At 37.2% G+C, this 22890-nt stretch overlaps 1 protein-coding gene across 1 annotated transcript in view; it reads left to right on the top strand.

Moving 5' to 3' along the window:
* The window catches only part of Gmds (GDP-mannose 4,6-dehydratase), a 516914-nt gene that overhangs the window by 218658 nt on the left and 275366 nt on the right, over positions 1 to 22890 (top strand). The window contains exon 7 of the mRNA XM_040755777.1: positions 16784 to 16911. Coding sequence (XP_040611711.1) covers positions 16784 to 16911 — 128 coding nt within the window. The remainder of the gene's footprint in view (positions 1 to 16783; positions 16912 to 22890) is intronic.

Here is a 22890-nt window from a genome sequence, read left to right as displayed (position 1 = left end):
ACTTTTTCATAAATTGTTACTGTTTTTTTTTACCCTTCAATCTCCTTCTTCAGTATTTACTTCCTTCCCTCTCTCCAACTAGAGTCCCTCATCCATTTTACCCATTTCCCTCTTCACTTGTACACTGCTATTCTGCGTTTTCTTTTGAATCAAAATGGCAAGTTTAAAACATAGAGTCTGCACTTTCCTTTCAGTGTTTGCTATGGAACCTTAGTCTCATCTAACATTTCTTGAGTGATGAGAATAGAACCCTAGACTTCAAATATTCCTAGCACTTACCCTACCACTGATCCATACACTTAGCCCCTCCTCCTTTTAATTGCCTCAGGTTGAAATACAGACCTAGTCACTTGCTCAGATTCAGTCAGGCCCTACCACTTATTAAAGAAGTGACTTTATATTCATTTCTCAACCTCTGTGAGCTATGGTTTACTCATCTGTGAAATTGGATGATAATAGACTTCACTTAAGGTTGTTATGGGCATTCAAGGAAATAGCATAAGTGAAGCTATTAGCACATTATCATTACTACTGTGACCACTACTAGTTTCCCACCTAGAGAAATGGATTCAGTTTGTGTCTTCTCACAACTTAAAATATAATAATAGTAAAGCAGGATAATATAGGCTGGAATATATTACAGTGGTAGTTACCTGACTGCCATACTCATAGCCCTAAGTGCCGCTACCAGTACCACAAAATTAAATACAAACAAATAAATAGGAATAAGTAGGGAAACGAATAAGAGAAACATAATTTATTTTATTTGTTTTGCCTGGGAAAAGCATGAAGCTTTGAAGCTTCTTTAGTGGTAATTACATAGTTAAAATGTGAGAAAGTAGTGAATGGATATCATCTAAAAAATGGTCTGTTCTTCTATCGAGTGTGAGGCATACTTAATATCCAAGTATTGTTTTATAGATATTCTTGATGTGGGCTTATTCTAATGATTAACAATTTCTTGCTGTTAAAAGAATTTAACAGCAAATTCATTTTTTATGATAGTAGAACAGTCTTGTAGAGCCTCCAGCTCAGGCCTCCCGCCAGCGACCTGATGGAATTATCTTTGACACTGTAATAGGACCAAGAGTGTTAAACCTGTGTGTACCTGAGATTACTGACTTTTGGGGACACAGCTGAAGAAGTGAGTTCTCAACGGTAATGTTGCCCAAACACCACCACCATAATGACACCAGTTGGCCTGCCAACAAACACAGGGGAAATATACATATGTATATACACGCAACAATAATAATTAAAGAAACGATCATGAATTTGAGAGTGTGACAAATTACAGTGCAGGTGTGGCCTGTCCCTTCTGTCACACTTTGTTTCCTTATGTGAGGCTTATTTCAATCCTATTTAGGTTTTCCCAACCTTAAAATGTGCTAGTATATTTTCACTAATTAATATCAGTGAAAAAGTAAGAAGTATAAAAGCAAAGCTCTCACCTCAGTTTTGTTACATAGTTGACAATAGACATTGGGACATAAGCTAGCCGAGGACTAGGTTTGTCTGTCAATGTTCTCAAGCTTTGTCTCTTGGTACTTAGTTTATAGAGACTATGCTATGTATCTCAGTCATATCTGGCAAATAGAATCTTTCATATTCAAGATCTCTACAAATAATAAATTTATGTGATTACTAAATCTGCGTTCTTGTGATTTTTTAGCAGTATTTATTCTGATTTGATGAATATCAAATCACAGATGTTGCTTTCATGCAGATCAAGTACCAGCTGGAAGAGTTGTGTTCAGACTCCAAAATTTAATGCTGCGTTCATAGAATGAGTAAGAAGGAGAGAGGGAGGACATCTGTTTTAGTGTGTATTTTCTATATTAGTTAGCTTTCTTAAGTCTGTGACTAAAAAACTTGAGGCAGCAATTTAAAGATTTGTGTTGGCTCGTGATTTCAGGGTGCTCAGTTCACGGTTGCATAGCCCCATGTGCTTTGGCTTCAGGCACAAGTATGTGGATGGAGAGGCAGACAGCAGAGTGGAAGTACAGGAAAAGGGCAGGGCAGGGTATAGCCACTAGGGACATAGCCGCAATGACCTACTTCTTCCAGATAGTGTCTCCCTTCTGAAGTTCCCACCACATTAGGCAGTGTGTGATGCTTTGCATTCAAGCTATTGCATAGAATAATGGTGGCATGTCCTAAAAACATTTGCACATATTCTTGCTTTCTTTTGTTAGTTTTATTTGCTCCTTAAGTATTTTTTTTACCAGAAATGAAGCCTTCCCTTTCACTTGTTACAGATTCTGTTACTGCTTTGGCCAAACCCATATACACTATCCTATATGCTAGTATTTAGGCATCTCTACTGGCCTGTCCTTGGGGTTCTGACAGGATATGTCCTCAGCTGCAGCCACTAAGAGCGTCACCTGTGCACATTCACTACATTCCCTTTTAAAAGGGCCCTCTCTCCCTTCTACCCTCTTTCTTTCTCTCTGTCTCTCTCACTGTGTCTGTCTCTCTTTCTGTCTCCCTCTCTCTCCTTTCTCTCTTTCTGTCTACCCCTCTCTCCCTCTTTCCTCTCTCTCACTGCTCCTGTCCCCAGAGGCTGATCTCCCCTCACTCCCCCCCACCTGCTTTCGCCTTTTTGTGATTCTTTTCCCCTAATTAAAAAAAAAAACTCCACTTGAAATCTGTTGCTTGATGTCTTTCTCTCTGGAGCCACTTCTTTAAAATTACAACAACACTGTACATTCCTCTCTCACTAGTCCTTTGAATGGGAAGCCCAACAGAATAGGTACCTCTGGAAGGAGTACATAATCTTTTTAATAAAAAGACTATTTAATAAAATGACAGTCTTTGCCAAACTCTTTCTACGAGGCTTCAATAACCTTGATCCCAAGCCACACAAAAACACAACTAAGAAAGAGAATTTCAGACCAATATCCCTCATGAACATTGGCAAAAATACTCAATAAAATACTGGCAAATCAGATCCAAGAACACATCAAAACAATCATTCACCACGATCAACTAGGTTTCATCTCAGGGATGCAGGGATGGTTCAACATACGAAAATCCATCAATGTAATCCACCATATAAACAAGCTGAGAAAAATCACATGATCATCTTACTAGATGCTGAAAAAGCCTTTGACAAAATCCAACAATTCTTCATGATAAAGGTCTTGGAGACATCTAGGATAACAGGAACATACCTAAACATAATAAAAGCTATATACAGCAAACCAGCAGCCAACATCAAACTAAATGGACAGAAACTCAACATGATTCCGATAAAATCAGGAACAAGACAAGGCTGTCCACTCTCACCACACCTTTACAATATTGTACTTGAAGTTATAGCTAGAGCCATAGACACCAAAAGGAGATCAAGGAGATACAAATTTGAGAGGAAGAGGTCAAACTTTCACTATTTGTAGATGATATGATAGTTTACATAAATGACCCAAAGAACTCTACCAGGGAACTCTTACAGCTGATTAACACCTTCAGCAAAGTGCCAGGCTACAAGGATCAACTCAAGAAAATCAGTAGCCCTACTATATACAGATGATAAAAGGGCTGAGAAAGAATTCAGAGAAACATCACCCTTTACAATTGCCACAAACAACATAAAATACCTTTGGGTAACACTAACCAAACAAGTGAAAGACCTGTATCACAAGAACTTTGAGTCTTTAAAGAAAGAAATTAAAGAAGCCCTCAGAAAATGGAAAGATCTCCCATGCTCTTGGATAGGTAGGATCAATGTAGTAAAAATGGCAATCCTGCCAAAAGCAATCTACAGATTCAATGCAATCCCCATTAAAATCCCAGCACAATTCTTCACAGACCTTGAAAGAACAATAATCAATTTTGTATGGAAAAACAAAAGACCCAGGATAGCCAAAACAACCTCACTCAACAAAGCAACATCTGGAGGCATCACCATCCCTGACTTCAAGCTCTATTATAGAGCTGTAGTCCTGAAAACAGTTTGGTGTTGGCATAATAATAGACTGGTAGACCAATGGAATCAAATTGAACACCCTGATATTAACCCATACATGTATGAACATCTGATCTTCAACAGAGAAGCTAAAAATATACAATGGAAAAAAGGAAGCATCTTCAACAAATGGTGCTGGCATAACTGGATGCTGGCATGTAGAAGAATGTACATAGGCCCATGTCTATCGCCATGCACAAAACTTAAGTCCAAATGGATCAAAGACCTCAACATAAATCCAGCCACACTGAATTCTTAGAAGAGAAAATGGGTGGTACCATTGAAAGAATTGGTACAGGAGACATCTTCCTGAACATAACACCAGTATCACAGACAGTGAGGTCAAGAATTAATAAATGGGACCTCCTGAAACTGAGAAGCTTCTGTAAGGCAAAGAACACATTCAGCAAGACAGAAAGGCAGCCCACAGAATGGGAAAAGATATTCACCAACCCCACATCTGACAGAGGGCTGATCTCCAAAATTTACAAAGAACTCAGGAAGCAAGTCTCCAAAACACCAAACTATCGAATTAAAAAGTGGGCTACACAACTAAATAGAGAATTATCAATAGAGGAGTCTAAAATGGCTGAGAGGCACTTGAGAAAGTGCTCAACATCCTTAGCCATCTGGGAAATGCAAATCAAAATAACTCTGAGATACCATCTCACTCCTGTCAGAATGGCTAAAATCAAAAACACCAAAGACAATTTATGCTGGATAGGTTGTGGTGAAAGGGGAACACTCCGCCACTGCTGGTGGGAGTGCCAACTCATATCACCACTTTGAAAATCGGTATGGAGATTCCTCAGAAAAATTGGAATCCGTTTACCACAAGACCCAGCAACACCACTCTTAGGCAGATATCCAAAAGATGCAAATTCATACAACAATGACATCTGTTCCACTATGTTCATAGCAGCATTATTTGTAATAGCCATAACTTGGAAGCAACCTAGATGCCCCTCAGCTGAAGAGTGGATAGAGAAAATGTGGTACATTTACACAATGGAGTACTATTCAGAAAAAAAACAAAAAAAAACAAAAAAAAAAAAAACGATGGAATCATGAAATTTGCAGGCAAATGGATGGCATTAGAAGAAACCATCCTGAGTGAGGTAACCCAGTCACAAACAGAGAAACATGGCATGTACTCTCTCATATATGGATTTTAGACATAGATCTGGGGAGTGCCAGCCTACAATCCCATGGCCAGAGAGTCTGGGAAACAGAACCTTCATTCAGTGGCTGATGGAAGCAGAGGCAGACTCCCACAGCTTAGCACTGAGCTGAACTCAAGGAATCCAGTGACAGAGAAGGAGGACTGATGAGCAAAGGGATTAAGACTGGGCTGGTTTAACCCCCAGAAACAGCTGACATGACAAGGGTTAGCTCTTGAATCCTAGACTGATGGCTGGGAATCTAGCATGGGACTGATCAAGACCCCCTGAACATGGGTGTCAGAGAGGAGGCCTAAGTAATCTATTGAGCCTCGGGGAGTAGATCAATATTTATCCCGATTATATAAATGGACTTTGGACTCCCATCCAACAATGAGAGATGCACTCTCACCCTGGACTCTCGGGGGAGGGTCAAGGCCCTGCCCTGGATGAAATGACAGACTGTGAACACCCCCATGGAGGGCCTCATCCTCCCTGGGGAAATGAGGTGATATTGGAGGGGCTTGTGTGAGGGTAAGGGAGAAGGGGAGGGAAAGGGAGAGGGACCTGGAATTGACATGTGAAGCAACCTCGTTTCTAATTTAGTTTTAAATTTAAAAATAAAATTTAAAAAGGACTATATGACAAGTAAGAATATAAAAAATTCCCTTCTTTGAATTTTTGTTCTCTTATCTTTTACTCACACACATAGACAGATACAACACACACATACACACACATATTTTTCATATGAATACTTAGTGGTCAGCCTTCCTTTCTAATTATTCTTGCTCTTAGAATCAAGACCTCCTTTAAAAACCAAAAGTCCAAGTAAACTTTCTAGTGACTGTGACTACAGAGGATACAATGTTGTTTGCTTTCCTTATAAATTCCCCCTGTATTCATTTGCCTTCAGGATTTTGCCTGCATTTTCTTCTCTGTGACAGGAAAGAACAATAAAACCATATCAAAAGAGCCAAGTAAGTAAAATCATAAAGGTCATCATGGACAGAGACACAGTTGCTCATTTTGTAGATGTTTGTACTAATTTCCTATCAGATGAAGAATTTGAATCAAAGGCCTTTTGAAGAGTTTCTTACTTTGCCATCTTCATGCTGGGATGGCTGCAAGCCAGTGCTGTTTCTTTAGAGTTACTTTGAACATGAAATTCACATAAAGTGGCCCTACTTTACTTCTTAAATGTCACTACACTCTTGAACTGAAATAAAATTTTAGTCAAAGAGTTTTAAGTTTGAGCACTGTCAACTAAATATATAAACACTGTCATTCTGTGAAATGGCTGCATGAATTCTAAAATAAACCACAAATATAAAATGATATGTGGTTAAGTCATTTGTGTAATGCTAATGTCAGTCCTGAAAAAAAAGGAGGGAGAGTTGATTTCACAAAGTGATATTTGTATCTTTGCATTAATCCCAGGAGCTTGAGACTCTTAGGTATATTGAATATGCTTATGAAGAAGTACTCCATCTTGTTTAGATTGTTCCCAAGGCCTTCCAGTGTGGGGCAGGGTCCTGTGTAGAGATATCCACCCATATGAAGGCAGACAGTAAATTTACAAGTGCTCAGTATGGACATAAGCTTCCTGATATAGCCAGGTAATTTCTTTGTCATTACTTGACATCAGTGGCACTTCGTTGATGTGTTGAAGTATGCATGGCGTTGAGAAACAAGCATATCCCATTCAGAGTTTAAGCATGTCTGAGAATTTGGAGCTGTCACAGAAGAAATAATCAGGCTCACTCTTATGCTGTTTTCATAAAGAGATTGCTTGCTATTAAGACCACTGAGCATCCCTGCTTCCTTTCTCTCCTGTCTAGGAAAAGGATGACTAAACATCTACCATGTGTTAGGTACCACGACAAACACCATTGAAAGTGACAAACACAATGCTTGTCCTTAAAAACTTGCAGTTGGGACAAGAAAATTAAAGCTTAGTGGTATATAATAAGATTGCGTAGTCTTTGCAAGGGCTGAGGAGGACAAAAGAGGAGTATCTATACCCCTTGTGGGATAGCCTGGGATGCCCACAGAAACGATAACTGAGGTGTCCAACATGGGCACATTGTGGATGCGAGAGCTTGGAGTACCCACAGAGATGATAAGTTAGGTGTCCAACAGAAGGGGCACAGTGTGAACACAAATTTTGCTGCCAATAGAAGAGCATGTCTAAAAGAGGAGAGTCTTTTTCTTGCTGAGGAGTCTGTAAATAAAGACATGACTGATGTATCTGTACCACATGGCACAACTTTTAAGAGGCATATGATAAGGAGAACATATGATAAGGTGCACACACGTGCACCTCTCTTTCTCTCTCTCTTTCTCTCTTTCTCTCTCTCTCTCTCTCTCTCTCTCTCTCTCTCTCTCTCTCTCTCTCGTGTGTGTGTGTGTGTGTGTGTGTGTGTGTGTGTGTGTGTGTGTGTGTGTGTGTGTGTCGTTTTAAATCTTGGTCTTGGTGTCTGTGAAGCCAAAGCCAGGATCACCAGCACCTTTGTATCCTTCACTGCAGAAGAAATGGATTTCTTTTAATGATGTTTGAGAAAGACCTAAGGAAAGTTAAAACAGGTCCTATAACACAAATAGTAAATACTCAGAAACGGATACTGGAGTTCAAGCTGAAGATCAGAAAAGCAAAGTAGCCAAGCCAAGCTCTTACCTCTACCTCATACCAAAATGGGTGATCCTGTCTCCAGGAATCCTCAGAGTGCAATGATGACTGCACTGTTCTCCACCAAGCCTCAGATTGCCATCCTCTGAGTTCTTGTCTCCTCTGGCCTTATATGCCTCTTCCTGTCCAGTCTTATCATTCCTGGTTCCACCTCCCTGGTGCTTGGATTAAAGATGTATGATCCCAAGTTCTAAGATCACCTTTGTGTGAGCTATTTCTCTTTTAGACTTAATCAGTTTCGTGTATCTCAGTGTAGTCCTGAACTAACAGAGATCCGCCTGTCTCTGTCTCCTGAGTCCTAGGATTAAAGGTGTATACCACCACCACCTGGCCTCTATGTCCAGCTAGTATGGCTGCTGGGATTAAAGATGTGTATCATCACTGCATGGATCTATGACTGTGGCTAGCTTTGCATTTCGATCTCCAGTAGCTTTTTTAGATCATAAACAATATATTACCACAAGGTCCTGCCTTGGCTGCAGCTGATCCTCAGCCACATATAGCAGGAGAGAAGATTCTTTGGGCAAACACATGTAGGCTCACCCCTGAAAACAAATTTGGTGCAATCAGATTGGTAGAATTAGACCAACCCCACTAGTGCTAGGCAAAAGGGGAAAGAGCACAATAATGAACTTGGTGTAATATGTAAATTGTGGCCTATTAGAATGTTTGAGAAGGGAAATAATGAAATAGAAAAAGGGATTGTTTTAAGCTTCAAGAGAAAATAGAAGCCTTTAGTCACCATTTGTTCACAGCGCACCTGCATGTGTATATTCTCTCTGCCTTTTCAGGTGCCCAGAAACGAACTGTCCACAGAGTCTCCCTCCTCTCTCAGTTTCCTCCCTAGCTCTCTGATGCCAAGGGCTTTCAGTTCTCCAAGTCCAGCTTCTCCCTCATCACTATGACTTTCCCTTCAGCTTGCAAACATGTTACTTTCTCTCCCTTTCTGAAAAATCGTCTCCACTTTCCTACCTTGCAAGAAAAGCTTTCAGGAAAGGGTCTGTCTACATGTATTGTGTCTGAGGTATTTCTGTTCTAGACTGCTATCCTTTCCCCATCCCCATACAGTTGTGCTGGAGATGGAAGCCAGGGCCTTGGACATACTAAACAGGCTCTTTGGGTCACATCCAGACCTCTTCATCCTGTCTTCAGTCCTGTGGTCACTTCACCATCTGTTTTTTTCATTGCATAGAAGCTTTTTTGGGTGCTCCCTGGACATAGGCTTGCAAGCTTTCCTCCTCCTCTGTCTAAATGGGTCAGTGTCAATGAACTTGGTTTGTGAGCCATTTGTTTTATTGTTCACTTCCCTCTTGGTGGTCTCAGCCAGTCTCTGGACTTGAAATGGATGGCTCCCAAATGTGTACTCTCAGCTGCTACCCCCTCACAGGGCCTGACTGAGTCACACTAATTTAGAGATTAAAATTCACCTTTGTATAGTCATAATTTAAAGATTTCATATTCATCATCTCTCTGAGAACTTCATTAGTACATAAAATGAATGGAAGGACTTGAAATGAGAGCCTATCTTTGGGTGAGGTTGCTTTTATATGTAAATTTGTTTTGATTGCTTGGGATTTATTTGTCAGGGATCTTGTGATAGACTAAAGTTGTGTTTTTGTCTCCTTGGATATTATGGCAACTTTTCAGAATCCTTGGTTGTCTCAATTGAGGGTATAAAACCTAAGGGATATATAGGATAATTCCCCAAAAGGAGTTTCTGGCCCCAAGGTCAACAGTACCAAAGTTAAGAGAAACTCTTAAACAAGGATTTATGAATTTATGAATCTATCTGTGGTAATGCACTGAAAATTTGATGAAAATATCAAAATTCCTTGAACAGCACTTTAAGCACATCCTTATAAGTACTTGCCAAAAGATAGCACCCCTCCTAAAAACTGCACATTGTGCATTGTCCTCTTTCAAGCCTGGGATTCTTTTAAACATGCCTGCTGGATTGTGAGTACCTGCAGTTAAATAGTGTTGCTCTTGGCAAGGCTTGGTGAGTGAAATGAGGTATGGTCTCTCTGATCTCAGTAGTGTACTCAGCCAGCCATGACCTTCTCAGTGCCTCTTCTTTCTACACCCTGTCTACACCAAGCCACAGACCAGGCAGTTCTCAGTGGGGTGGCCAGAGATTACCACAGGGGAACCTCAGGGCCCCAACCAGAGGTTCACCTGGGGTTCAGGATGAATTGGAATGACTTTTTGCTTGCAAACTTTGTACTTTATGTAGCCTCAGAAAAGTTTCAAATGAAGTATTGGGCAATAGAATAGAATTTTTATGATAGAAATTACTGTTTTTTCAAATACGATTTGTATTCTGACAGGTAAAATTTTATAAATATGTGTATGTACCCATGTGCACATACAATCTTGTCTATATATTTACATTCACATAGCAAATAATTACAACATACTCATAGTTGTTATGCTTCTTGGGGATAAATTAGTCAATTTTAGAACTGTGAAAAACAGACTTTTGAAATGCAGTCATTTTGATTAGCATGCTAAGCATAAGAATTATCACCATTCATTCACTGTAGAGGACTCAAAATAGAATGCCTTGCATCACATTCTGTCTTTTAAAAAAAGTCTATGAAAGTGGAATGTTGTAAATATATTGTGATTAACAGTTGATATTAAATCAACTTTTTTTGAGACAGGGTTTCTCTGTGTAGCCCTAGCTGTCCTGGTACTAGCTCTTGTAGATCAAGCTGGCCTCGAACTCAGAGGTATCCACGTGCCTCTGCTTCCTGAGTGCTGGGATTAAAGGTGTATGCCACCACCAACTGACTAACTCAACTTTTTTATTAAAACAAAACAAAACACCGTGGAAATACAAATATCACACTTCAAAATTAATCCAACCCAAAGTATATACAACTTAATGAACTTATATGTAGTTAGAGTGGCATTTAGAACTAAAGCTGTGAAACTTTGTGTTCAGTTTTACATTCAGTATCCAGTATATTTTATGTACTTATCCACCACCAAAACAAACAAACAAAAAATCTGTGATAAAAGTGGAGCTAGAAGAACAATTAGCCTTATATCACAAAAGATTCCTAGCTTGTGCCCATCAGCTACATTTGGTCCTTACTTACATGTTGTGGGATTTCAATCCATTTATCATGTTTATCCTTTTTTGTCCTCTTCTTCATGTTGTACACATATGCACATTTGTCTACATATATACATGAAGAATATCAAATTTATTGATTTCAGTTAAGTATACTATTCATACATAAAAGCTATCTAGTGTCTCTGTTTTAATACTAGTCATTTAAGTGATATATTTTTATAATTTTATCACTTCTTTCCCTTCATCTTTTATTTTAACAGGTATGTGACTACAAGGATAGTATGTTATGCACCCAATGACATCATACTAGAAAGTTTAGATTATTGAAAATTATGTATATATGTATATGCAATTGCACATGTGTATACATTGATGTCAACATCAGACATGGGTACAAAGCCAGGAAGCAGGGGATTTGCTGTGGCTCAGGATCTGACCCACTTTCTAATGTGTTGGTTCTAGTTTAGCTTCATAGCTGTTTGGTCATCTGTTGTCACAGGCATGAGACAGTATCCAGGGTAGAACGACAGTCAGCACGATGGTTATCAGAGCCTCATTAGAAACAAAGTGTAGTTACTTAGAATGTGAAAATTGTAAGTAATTGCAATTATACATTTTGGTATTATAAGTAATAGTTTAGACCAAAAATTAGAAGTTATGGTATAGACACAAAAATGAAACAAATTTTAGCTTTGCACATGGGTTTTATGTTTTTGTATATGGATTCAGCATGTAAAAACATAGAAAACATATTTCTGAACTTTCAAAGTGAAAATAAAAATAAATAAATGTATCAGAGGTGACATGACATTCTTAAGCCACCCAGAACTACAGGGAAGGTCATCTTCCTGGAGATATGTCTTCCTGACATTCCCTTTCTGTTGGCAGGCAGGAAGCTCAGGGATATCAACACAGCATCTCATTTCATACTCTCACTGCTGTCAGGCAGTGCCCATGTACTTGGCAGTGGATAGAAGAGGAGCAGAACCCTTTGTGAGAGTTCAGGATGGACCTTGTGTATGCTAGTTTCTCCTGGGTTGTATGAAAAGTGAACAATGTCTGTAGTAGAAAGAAATACCATTCTGCTAATCTCCTCTGGCCTTTTCAAATTACAGTTGCTAAATAGGAAGTCTCACTGGAGGGACAAGGCTGCAGTCTACTGTTAGTCAAAATCATTAGCCAAAAACAAATCAGTTGAGAATAGCTGGAAGTACTAAAATTCGGTCACCCAAATACAAAGTAGGATGATGCTCTGCCCTCCCAGCCACCCCCCCCCCGCCTCCTGTTCCTTAAATCTTCTTAATTTGCTATTTTATCTGATGTGATTTGGTTCTAAAAGGTTGATGGAAACTCTTTCCCTCAGCTGCCTTTTCTCCACTGCTATGGAGGTCATATGAAGACAGATGAAAGAAAAATAAAAATGTAAAGGTTTATACTAAGTGTAGGCAAGGCATTAAGTGTTATATAATAGAAGAACTTTTCATTGATGTGGCCTTTGAAATGTAACTCTTACTTGGTCCCATGTCCCATGTGTCTATTATGATCCCAACCTGCAAGTGAGACAGGTGAGAGCTTCCAATGCCTGCTTAGAGCACAGCCACTTAAAATAGCTCTCCACTCTTGCCCTTGTCAACGGAGAGTTTTGTTTTGTTTTTGTTTTTTGAGACAGGGTCTCTCCGTGTGATACTGGAGTTCTCTGTGTAGACCAGGCTGGTCTCGAACTCATAGACCTATGAGTACTCAGATTTAAAAGCCATATGTTGCATACCCAGCTCATACAAGAGACATTTTTGTAGAAATTAAGGCATACAGACATATGAAATAAACATATTACATCAAACATTACTACTAATGAATCACAATTATTTAAATCCAGTTCTGTGTTATATGCATAAATTTACTGTTTATTAAAGATTATAACAATCTTGCATACTAGCGAGATAAGTATGCATGTTTGTTTTTCCTGATAAAATTTTGGGTAAAAAATTTGATAATGAAGGATATCTTCAGATATTTATTGAAAAGCATCTTCAATGTATTTCATAGTTGATCAATAATTTGATGCTAAACTTACTTGTTAATGCTAGGAATGCCACCCCACATAAATACATAGTAAAAAAATGTCTGAAGAAGGGCTATTTCATAAATCACTGGAAATTCGGTCCTAATTCTAAGCCAAAATTCAGTTTTAATGAAAAATCAGCTACTTAGCACTTGTCCCTCTATTAATTTTACCTTTCTTATTTAAATTTTTGTTTATCTTTAAGAATTTAATGCATGCATACAATATATCTTTATCACATTTATTTTCTTCCCTCTATGAACATAGTGGGACAGGGTGGGCATACACTTGGACACTTGTCCTGTCCGTAGGTAGATCTTCAATCTCATAGAGCTTCTTTACCTTTACAGAAACCTATACATTTGGGGTAACTGTCAAATGTCTCAGACCCCATTTTGTGAATTTATATAATTTTGTCCTAAAGAGTTAGTATTCATGTGATAATGAATAACAATTAAAAGAATGGATTTAAAAAATTATTTAAGCTTCTTAAAACTTAAGTAGTGAAGCCTATAGTTCCAAAGTAATTTAAAAATTACACATGAAATTAAAAAATCTATTCACAATTACATCAAGATAAATAAAAGTATTTAGAAAAAGATTTTAAAAGGAAATACTGTTTTTCCCTCTCTGGAAACTAATTACTTAGTTACTTGTGAAATTCAGTGACTTGAATAAATAGAAAAATATCTTCTGTACTTATTCACTGGAAATCATACAGTTGTTACAATGTATTCTTCATAATAAGCTACAAATTTAAATGTAATTCATCAAAGCCACAATATTCATTTTTGCAGACCTTCAAAGTTGATCCTAAAATTCATGTGAAAATACAAGGGATGAAAATAGCCAAAGCAGTCCTTAAAAGCGCTAAGTCATACTTCCTCCTTTTAAAACTTACCAAGAACCTGCAGTCAACAAGGTGTTGTCGCTAATGTAATAATAGACACATTTGTCACAGGGGTGGTATTGAAGGTCAGAAATAAACTTTTCTTTGTGGTTGGGCTTCAGTTCAGTGGATGAATAATTGCTTTCCTATTAGGCAGTGGGACAGCTTGGTATCTACATACAGATGATGAAACCTGGGCCTTTTCACTATACAAGATATGAAATTAGTAATGATGCAAATCCAAATATAAGAACAAACAGGCCGGGCTGGACCGACAGCCTCCAAAACAATACAGAGAAACCTTGTCTCGTAAAACAAAAACAAAAAACAAAAAACAAGAGAAAAAGAACAAACAGGTCAAGTGCATAAAAGTAAAATATAAATGTCTTCACTACTTGAGATTGAACAAAACCTTGAGCATCATCACAGTGTCATATATAGCAAAGGCAAAATAGGCAACTTGGACTTTACCAAAATAAAAACAAAAACAAAAAACCCAACACCAACAAAATTTATACTTTAATGAGTACCAGTAAAAGAATGAAGATAGTGTGCACAGTGAGAAAATGTTTTCATAGACTAGGATCTAGCGTGTATACAAAACCTTTCAATTCTGTAATTAAAAGTTTAGCAATCCAGTTAAAACCTTCCAATAAGCATATGAAAATATAGATTGTTGGTTTAATTACTTTTTAGAGATAGACGAGTGAAAGCCAATCCAAGTGTTGGGGAGAATGGAGAGGAATCGAAGACCCGCTTCACTGCTGTGGAAATATAAAATGGATCATCCCCTTTGAAAAACAGTACAGAGTTCCTTGTAGGCTATAACATACAGCAACTGTGTGACCTACCAATTCCACCCATATATATAGTCCCAAAAGAAAGTAAACATATGTCCACTTGTGCATAAATGTCCATATCAGCTATTCACAATAGCTTAACAATGGAAACTTTATACCTACCTGCTAATGGCTGAGCAAATAAAATGTATTGTTTTACTACTGAAGAATAATAGCCATACAATTTTAATGATGTCTGAATCAAGGTATAACATGTGTAACATTCCTGTTTTCTAAATTTAAAAAATGATCACAAAATAATTATATGAAGTATCTACAATATGCAAATCTAAAGATAAGTGTTTCAGCTGGGTCCTCTGGCCCACTTCTCCTCTCTGCACTGCCTGACAGTAGACCATACCTATTTATTTCCAGATGTAGAGTGAGTGCTCAGGTTATCCTGGGCAGAAGGTAAGTCAATGCACTCAGATGTTCCTTTGGACTACAAAAAAAAAAAAAAAGCAAAAAAAAAAGCAAACATTAGTTTAATGGTAATAGAAAAATATCACTTATGGAGATCTTACTCTAATAATTTGGTATGTCTTGTTATATTCATGTGCTTTGAGATGATAGCTTAGTCCTGACAGTGAGAACAAAAATCTGTATTTCATTACAAACTTAAATTTATGGTAAGTCCATAGAAGATTAAAAATTTTCAAAACAAAAATTTCCACTAAAGGTTTTATTTGAAAGGGCTCTTTCTTGATACTCCTTTGTGTTTTGTCAGTTGCCATGGTAAGCTGAATGATTTCTTTTGTTGTTACCAGATTGTGTTCAAGCTGGTCTCAAAAACTTCAATCTTCTTGCCTCCACTTCTTGAGAGCTGAGACTTTAGCTGTGTATCACTTCCCCCACCTTCAGCTTTTTAAGGACCTGTGACATGCTGGAGGGTTTTAAACATTTGGTTTTCCCTATCGTCCTCATTGTGCTTTTAATGATACAAGACCGCTATGAAGGTTTAGAACTTGTGTTTGAACCTGTAGTCTATATCCCTGCCAAAGTTTACAAAACTATTTAGAAATATCTCACTTGTTCCTATGTCTCCCTCTCTCCCTCCTTCTCTCCTTCCCTTTCATCTTACCATCTCCCCTTATAAATGTAGTTATAATTTTAATAATATATTAAATTATAGCATACATATATACATTTTAAGAATAGGGTCTTACTATATAGCTCAGTGTATCCTGGAACTCATGATCATCCTGTCTCAATCTCCCTCTTGGTGGTACTACATGTCTGTACCACCATAACCAACTTGAGGCTTCACCTCTTTACTTGAGAATAAGTAAAGAAGAATAATAAAGTAAATGTGGGTGGAAGTTATCATTAATAAACAGAAAATTAAAACAGTTGCAATACATTTGTCAATTTATGGTACATTTATCCACACATCTCAAAATATTTGTACAAAATTCAGAAGTTCATTTTCATAGATGGCATTTACATGAAATTGGAAAATGATCTTACAGTAAGCTTGGTACAAAGAAACTCTTGACTTGGAACTGTTTCATACTTTGTATTTGGTTGGATGTGCAGGTTTCTGAATGAGAGTGAGCACCACTTATTTTGTTAAGAGAAAGGCAGTCCAAAGAAATTCCTGTTGGGTTTCCTGTAACTAGTTTTACCCTGTGAATGGTTACTTTCCTTCTCTTCTCATGGGCCCTAAAATAGCCTTATTAATAGAAATATATGATGTTTGTGTTTAAAAAAAATCAGGGTGGTCTTAGATGTCTGTCTTCCCTTCTGGCATTTCCCTTTATACAACCCTTTAGAATTTTCTGTTTAAAAACTGGCATTCCAAAAGCTTTTCTTTGGCCTAAAGCCTGGGTTACACATTGAAACAGCAAATTAGGAATGTTAAGACATCCTCCAAAGAAGAAATGTTTGTTATGAAAGTAGAGCTGATATGACACTTAGAATTAGAGCTTTTTGACTTCTCCAAATGACAGCTAATGATCGTTCTTCTTTTTACATTATTATTTTTAGGGGGGAGATGGGATGAAAGAAATGCCCAGAGGCTGATCCTGGGTTTGGTTTACAAACTCTTAAATGTCAAATGAACTCTTCTGATAATACATCTTTTGTCTCTTTTTAGGGGCTAATTTTGTTACTCGAAAAATTAGCCGGTCAGTAGCTAAGATTTACCTTGGACAACTGGAATGTTTCAGCTTGGGAAATCTGGACGCCAAACGAGACTGGGGCCATGCCAAGGACTATGTAGAGGTAGGAACTGACTCATTACATTAAAAATGTCTGTATTGGTTGACACTTTAAATGTCAGGCCTTCAATGAGAAGCTGGACCTAGAAGTGGTCAGAAAGAAGCGTTTGCTGACACAAATACGGTTAAACATGTTAAATTCTGCGCAAGGCTGCATAGCTCAGGATCGTAGATTGAGCATGCTGCATGTTACTTAACAAAGACATCTTTCCCAGATTTTCTTTTTATTTGATTGGAACAAAAGTATTGGCCAGTGCCTTGAATGATGGGTGTGTAAGTTAGTGTTTATAGTTTGGAAGATTATTCTTCACTTTATAAAGTTTTTATCCTATCCTGCTTGTTTCGTATTTTCCTCCTTTCCCAGCACAGCATTCACAATACCACCGGTTCTCACATCTTCAACAAATAATCTCCAGTTTTGGTTTATTTAATCTAAGGTCTTTAATATGCAGTCTCTCAAGGACCTCTCAGAATACTGGTGTCATGGAGCTTTAGGTTCTGTGCTAGAGTCCGGCTATATGCGTACATACTTATTGCCATTGCACACCACTGAGCTTTACACATCATGGGACTGTTGCAAAGTATTATGGTATAGTTAGAAAGTTAACTATGGTATAGTTAAATGTTTCCACTCTTGGAATTCCTATAAATTATGTTAAACGTAGTTTTTTTGATTACTGGGTTACATGCAAATAGTATAATTTTGTTTGAAATCAACTTTCCTTTCCTATGATTACCAAGCTTTTAAATATCTATTGCTAGAGAAATTGAAGCCTTAAATTAGGAAGCAAGTTTTATGACAATAAGCATGTTATTTTTTCAATAATATTCATGGTGTTTAACCTGCTGTTGTTCATCTGCATATACTTAGAAATGCTGAGAACACTGTCTCTAAAGTCACTTGCTTCCAGAATCAAATAGATGGAATTACTTTCAATTTGTTATTTTTTCTATTTTGAGCATAAAAAAAGAAAGAAAGAAAGACTGTACTTGGAACTCAGAAATTCACTAAATCTTGAAGGTAAAGCAGATGTTCCACCACGTTTTGAAAACGCTTCATCTGGGTTATGCTTTCTCTTCATTCTTTCTTTATCAGCATACTTTTGAGATGAACATATGTAAACCTTTGCAAAAGGAGTGAGAAATGACATTTTTTAATTCACAAAAAATCCAATATAAAGCAGCATGACTATAAAATGTGCACATAAATGATGAAAGACTTTTGTTAGAACCAGTGGCCCTGTGTCCTTCTTACACTGGAAAGATCAAGTACCACCTCTAAGAGATACAGCCGGATCTTTACACAAAGGCCTGTTTGTGTTCATATGAAAGTTAAAAATTCATAAACATTTTGGCTTAAATATCTTAGGAGGTTGTCTCAAATGAAGTCACTGTTATAAGTGCTTGACAAGATGGTGTAGTACATAATGGCCCAAAGCTAAAATATGAAAAGATCCATCTGAGATTACAGTGATTAGGTCTTTTAATAAAAATGGGAAAGTGTCACATGGCACACAACCCAGTCACTCACACACAGTAAGGCCTTCTACTTGACAGCTCAGACTTTTCATCTATAAGACAAGTGGTTTTGTGTATGGAGAATTCTCCTGGGGTTCCAACAGTAACATATGTTGCTGATGTGAGAAGCTTTTTTATAGTTCGCATTTATATGTTCTGAAATAGGTTTAAATTACTTGGCTCCTGAAAAAAGAAATACCATTATATGAAAATTTGTAGATTACTACTTTTTTATTTAGAGAAGTAGTATCATTTCTTTTGGTTCTAAGTTTATTAAAATGAGATTACTTTCGATACTTGCAATTACATTTTTTTTGCCAAAATTAAAGGCAACACATCATAAAAGTACAGAGAAGTGTGTGTTGTTTAAGAAACATGTGTTTCCTGACAAGTGATCAGCCTATTGGCGGGTATAGATCAGACAGGTCATGCTGGTGTCTCATTTACACGTATTAATTGCACACGGTGGGTGCCTCTTATTTAAACAAAAACAGTTCATAAATCTAGAGGTTTTACATTTAGGTGTGGAGAACAATTGCTCTTCTTGCTCCGACACTGTAGACCCCAACAGTGAGGTGTATCACTGCTCTGCTCACACCTGTTATACTTCAATTTACCCACCTGCAAAAAGGATGTGACAGCTCTAAAAAATGCTAGCTACAATGTTGGGAATGTGGTACAGACTCCCTTTGTCTCATAAACATTTGATATCAACTTATATAGTCATTGCCTGTTCCTGTTACAGTCCTGTTATGTGGATCGAAATACTTTAAGAATAATTTAAGTGGAAAAATGCATTTCTATTTGCATTAAATTGTGATCCATTAGGATTAAACAAGTTGTCACAACTTTTCCAGGGTCTTTTTATAAACATTTTAAAGTATTCAGAATGATGACCACCCTTATTCTATAATTAACACTAAATACTACAGCATTTTTAAAAGTACTATTTACTAATTACCATAGTGCTAATGGCTGCAAATTTTAAATCTTAATTTATGCAGACATAAGGTATCAAGTTTTAATATTTCTCATAAAATATAGCTAGATCCCTGAAACATTCCACATGTTTTTATTATTTTCTTTACTATTTCTCTGGGCTAGTGTGACCGGCACAGCTTAGGGATTGACCTGACTGTACTGAGATTCACAAAGAAAGGACAGGCACACAAACACGTATATAGAAAAGCTGGGATTGAATGGGCTGTGCGCTCTGATGGAAATACACCAACAGTCTGGAAATTCATCAAGTTCGTTTTATACTTCTAAATAGAAGAAGCAGGTTTATTGTATTAATAAGGGTGTGGGTTATTATATACACCCAAATAAGGAGGTAGGTTTAGCTAATTTGGTAGAGAGGATCTTTGTAGGGGAGCAAACTAGGCTGTAATTACCCTGAAAGAAGAAATTGGGGGAATTTGCAGTTGGCATCTTCTGCACATACTATCAACATCTCTACATAGATTTGGGAAGGTATTGCTGTTCCCACGTGTTTGCAGCATTGGTCTCCTTAACATGTCAGTGCTCTAATCAACAGCACATATTCATTCAAGACTTCATCTGTTCCCCAAACTGGACCTTTTGTATGTTCTCATGTTTGCTTTCCTTTATGAACACTGAAGGAATTCATAGTGAGTGTGACAGGATATACATTATTCAAGCCAGTTGCCATGGTCACTGTTGTAGCAAAGATGGTGGAATATTGTCAAAGAAGGAGCTTTTGAGTTAACTTCCTTCAACATAGACTTAGTTAAGAAATGCCATGGTCACAATTCTAATTGCCACTAATCACAACTTTATGTGCTTAATTTAAAACCATATAAGGCTAAAAAGAAGCTATAATATGCAGAATTAAGCATTTTTATATTAGAATGACTGCCTCAAACACATGACACCTGACTGTGCTGTGTGGCCAGCTTAGGTTGAGGTAGGGACCCAAGCTTTCTTGACCTAGGAACCCTTTAAACAAAATAACAAGTATAGATACCTAATAATACTCTATAAAGTGGTGCCATGTGCTTACATCAAAATTTTGATAACATTTTGATTAACAAGCTCTGACAGTGGCCCATGTTTACAAAATTTTCTGGAACATAATTCCAATCAGAAAATACTGGATAAACTCATTGGCAGTGTCCATCCAGAAGTATGCTCTTAGCATAAGAGATTTCCTTCCTCTTGAGTGGTACCACCTTTTCATAACCTGACAAAAGACATTTTCAAGTTATCTTTCTAGAAATGTTTGGTGTTAGAAAAACATAGAAACAATACTATTCTTCTAAATAAAGATATATTATTGTATTTCTCAAAGATTGCATTTAATAGCTCTTGTATGGTTAAAAGGTTTAATTTTCCAATGGGAGGTACATGTATGTGTGTATAAGTATCATATATATATATTATATATATGTATATATACATGTATAGTGTGTATGTGTATATATAATGTATGTATAAAGATGATGTATGTGCATATATAGTGTGTGTATGTGTGCAGAGTATGCTATACATAGTATGTGTATAATATATATATATATGGGTATGGATATGTGTAAAGAGTATGGTATGTATAGTTATATGTGTGTAGTGTATTTTTGTGTTTCTGTGTGTTGCTAGAGATGAACTTTCTATCTGATGGGCTAGTGCTCTGTAACTGAGCTACATCCTAACCTGTGGAAAAAACTTTAATGTTTTCGATGTATTATATTTTTAAGACAAGAAAAATATAGGAAGTCATCACTCTTTGTTTCATAATGTTAGATCTTGATAGGTTGGGAATAATGGCCTAAGATTAGCTCTGTTCCAAAATCAGAAAGTGTAGGCTCCTCTAGTTATAGTCTTGGTGAAAGACACTTGCCCTTCTGTATTTCTCAATTAAATACCTGACTTTAACATTTCGCCTCCACACACATCTACACATATATACAGATATGTCTGGATATACATGTATACACATGTAAGTATAAGGAGTTAGAAAAGCACATGGAATGGAGTTGCAGATTCTATAGGAATAGAGCCTATGAACATGGGATAGGAAGGTGTAAAAGGCATTTATAGTTCTCATGAGTAGCATTTAACATTACTTGTTCTCTGTTCTCTAGCTATTCCCATTGATGAGAAAAGATGTCATACCCCACACATGGGCTTGACCTGTTATACTAAAGAGAACTGTGGTTCTGGTCCTCCAGATTAATCTCCAGGAAAAGAGTGTTAAAAGTTCTCTTCACACTTAGATGATACAGTCACTTTCCCTGTGTATAGAAGATTTCTTCATCTTCTCTTCCCATCACCTGCCTTCTGCCTCCATTGTTGTATATAAGCCTCCAACTCTTTCTCAGGTCAAATCCCAACTTCACTTACCTGATAACAACTTCTTCTCATGAATGAATGAAAGCTCTTTAGTTCTCATAGGAAGATTATATATGCAATGTAGATGGAATATCCTCATCACATAGGATACCACCTAAGCTCACAGATAGTTACACTACAGCACTGTGGAAATGGAAAAAATGTATTTGCAATGAATACTTTTATATTCATATGCTATATACACAAAAATGCTATAAATGTGTCTCTAAATTTCTTGTCTTCTCTCGTTAATTTTCTCTCCTTTTTCCTTTTCTTCCTATCTCTTATTCTCTCTTCCTTCTCTGCCCCCCCCCTCAAAAAAACTAAAAGGCAAAATCCCTGTTTTAAATTCATTGTCAGGCATAATTTGGCTTTATTCTACTTAAGGTCACCTTTATTGCAGGAAATCATTTACCTAAATTACATGGTGTGTTCTCATGGAGACTGGCAGGGAGTCTTGGGGATGTGCCCTGTTGCTTTCTGGACCACTAGAGTGCCCACGCTGGGCCCAGGTTCCTGGGCTTGGCCTCAGGGGACCTTTAATACAAACAGTTAATTGTGCCCTTTATCCAAAGCCACAAAACCAAATGTTCTAAGCTGAATATCCCCTTAAGTAAAGAAACATACTTTATTTTTTGCTCCTATTTGCTCCATACTAGGAAATGTTTCTTCTGCTTATTTTCTTCAGTGGTATTATAACAACATTGTTACTGGTGGTTGGGTTCTGAGAAAGATTTCCAGGTTCCTGACCTCTCCTTGAAAGAATTGAAATAAAAGCTAAATCACACAGATTATAATGTAACAGTGAGACTTTATTCAAAGCAAAGCTGTAGAATGCATGTCAGGCTATAATGCAATGTTAGGGCCACAAGAGTGAAGATACTCAAGGACCTTGATTATTGTTTGGGGTTTATTTTTCATAAGTTGTTACTAAGGACAATTCAAGTGGTTCTCTTTTTGGACTGAGAGGTGTAGATTTTATAAACCTTTGCTTACATTGCACATTCTTTCTCTATATCACATCTGGTTATGACCATATGCATGCCCAATTATGCATAGGCATAATATGGTCAATAATAGATTGTCCTAAAGGTTTGCTTGAGTTCACAATGGTCTT

The sequence above is a fragment of the Mesocricetus auratus genome, unplaced genomic scaffold, assembly GCF_017639785.1.
Source record: "Mesocricetus auratus isolate SY011 unplaced genomic scaffold, BCM_Maur_2.0 Super-Scaffold_100013, whole genome shotgun sequence".
Lineage (NCBI taxonomy): Eukaryota > Metazoa > Chordata > Mammalia > Rodentia > Cricetidae > Mesocricetus > Mesocricetus auratus.
Note: the sequence above shows the minus strand (reverse complement) of the source record. Positions and strands in the feature narration are given on the sequence as shown.